The following is a 1,641-nucleotide window of genomic DNA, read 5'->3' on the forward strand; positions in this document are numbered from 1 at the left end:
ATATATATATATATAGGTGTGTGTGTCTTTGTATTTGTCTGCACAACTGCTTGACAACTGGTGTTGGTGTGTTTACATCCCTGTAACTTAGCAGTTTGGCGATAGAGCCCAGTACAATAAGTATCAGGCTCACAAAAATAAGTACTGGGGTCGAGTTATTTTACTAAAAGTTGTTTATGGTGGTGCCTCAACATGGCCACAGTCTAATGACTGCAAAAGTAAAAGAGAAACGATAAAAGTGGTGCCCCCAGATGGCCACTGTCCAGTGACTAAAACAAATGAAAGATAGAAGGTAAAACAACAGCAACAACAACAAAAAGAGTGTTAGTGAAGGGAAAAAAATAACGTTAGTACCAACCTTGACTTTTGTAAGGGTGTGTAAGTCTGAGATGAACTCTACACAGTCATTGAGGTATTGCTTCATGCAATCAGCTACACAGGTACTAGTTAACATTTGTGATTGGGACTTGAATAACATACATACATCATTGTTTACAATGTTTGAAGGGCAGATTGTACCACCAGCATCCAGAACAACAAACTGCAACAAAAGAATGATAATAATAATAATAATCATAATAATAATAATAGCAACAACAATAATAATGACAATAATAAGCTAGAAAATTACTTATCACTCCTATTTTAAATTTTAACCACAACAGAATTAAATTGGTATATTTATTTGTTGCTGTTGTTTAACCCTAGGTCAACTCTAGTCCAACTGACCTATGTCAAAAGACATTTTGTCTGGGACCATCCTGTTCAAATAGACAAATTAAGTCATCTAATGTTCTACAGGCAGTGAGCTGGCAGAATCATTGAGCATTGGGGGTCAATGAAATTGATTAGCCTCCTCCCTCAAAATTTCAGGCCTTTTGCTGATTGAAGGAAGAATTAAATTATCAAATATCCTTACTATGTCCTAGAGAACAGTAGCATGTAATTAAGAGAAATTTGTCAGTTTAAGCATATCAAGTGAGCACACAAAGACCCTTTCTTTGACCTACTTTCACCTTTTTTTTTTTTTTTTTTCATTTAACTAACCATAAATTTGATTTGTTAGCCTCTAGTTTACACGTGTATGTCATGAAATTAACCTGGAAACATAGTGGAGTATTTCTGCAGTGACTCTTAGACAAAGCACACCACATGCTCTGATTGAAAATTACAATCCTAACCCTTTAGCATTCAGAATACTTTGTCATTTGTAATACTCATTTATTCACAATGTTTTGAATTAATCATGTATTACCTCATAGCTTTGAGATTTTGATGATGTGATTGTTTATTTTTAGAACGACATTGTAAGGTAAGTGTGAGAAGCCAAATTCGGCTGGATTTAACATAAAACAAGCAGAACATTTGAGCCAGATGTACCTGGTTTAAGTACTAAAGGGTTAAAGTAGCTCACCGTCTCAGAAATTTAAGCATATTCTCATATAGGCGTAGGAGTGGCTGTGTGGTAAGTAGCTTGCTTACAAACCGCATGGTTCTGGGTTCAGTCCCACTGCGTGGCACCTTGGGTAAGTGTCTTCTACCATAGCTTCGGGCCAACCAAAGCCTTGTGAGTGGATTTGGTAGACGGAAACTGAAAGAAGCCTGTCGTATATATATGTATATGTATGTGTGTGTGTGTGT

At 36.2% G+C, this 1,641-nt stretch overlaps 1 protein-coding gene across 1 annotated transcript in view; it reads right to left on the reverse strand.

The window, feature by feature from the left end:
- The window catches only part of LOC106881571 (protein unc-79 homolog), a 43,132-nt gene that overhangs the window by 10,950 nt on the left and 30,541 nt on the right, over positions 1–1,641 (reverse strand). Inside the window, exon 18 of the mRNA XM_052973023.1 lies at positions 359–541. Within this exon, the coding sequence (XP_052828983.1) occupies positions 359–541 (183 nt within the window). The remainder of the gene's footprint in view (positions 1–358; positions 542–1,641) is intronic.

This window comes from Octopus bimaculoides, chromosome 14 (assembly GCF_001194135.2).
Source record: "Octopus bimaculoides isolate UCB-OBI-ISO-001 chromosome 14, ASM119413v2, whole genome shotgun sequence".
NCBI classification, from domain to species: domain Eukaryota; kingdom Metazoa; phylum Mollusca; class Cephalopoda; order Octopoda; family Octopodidae; genus Octopus; species Octopus bimaculoides.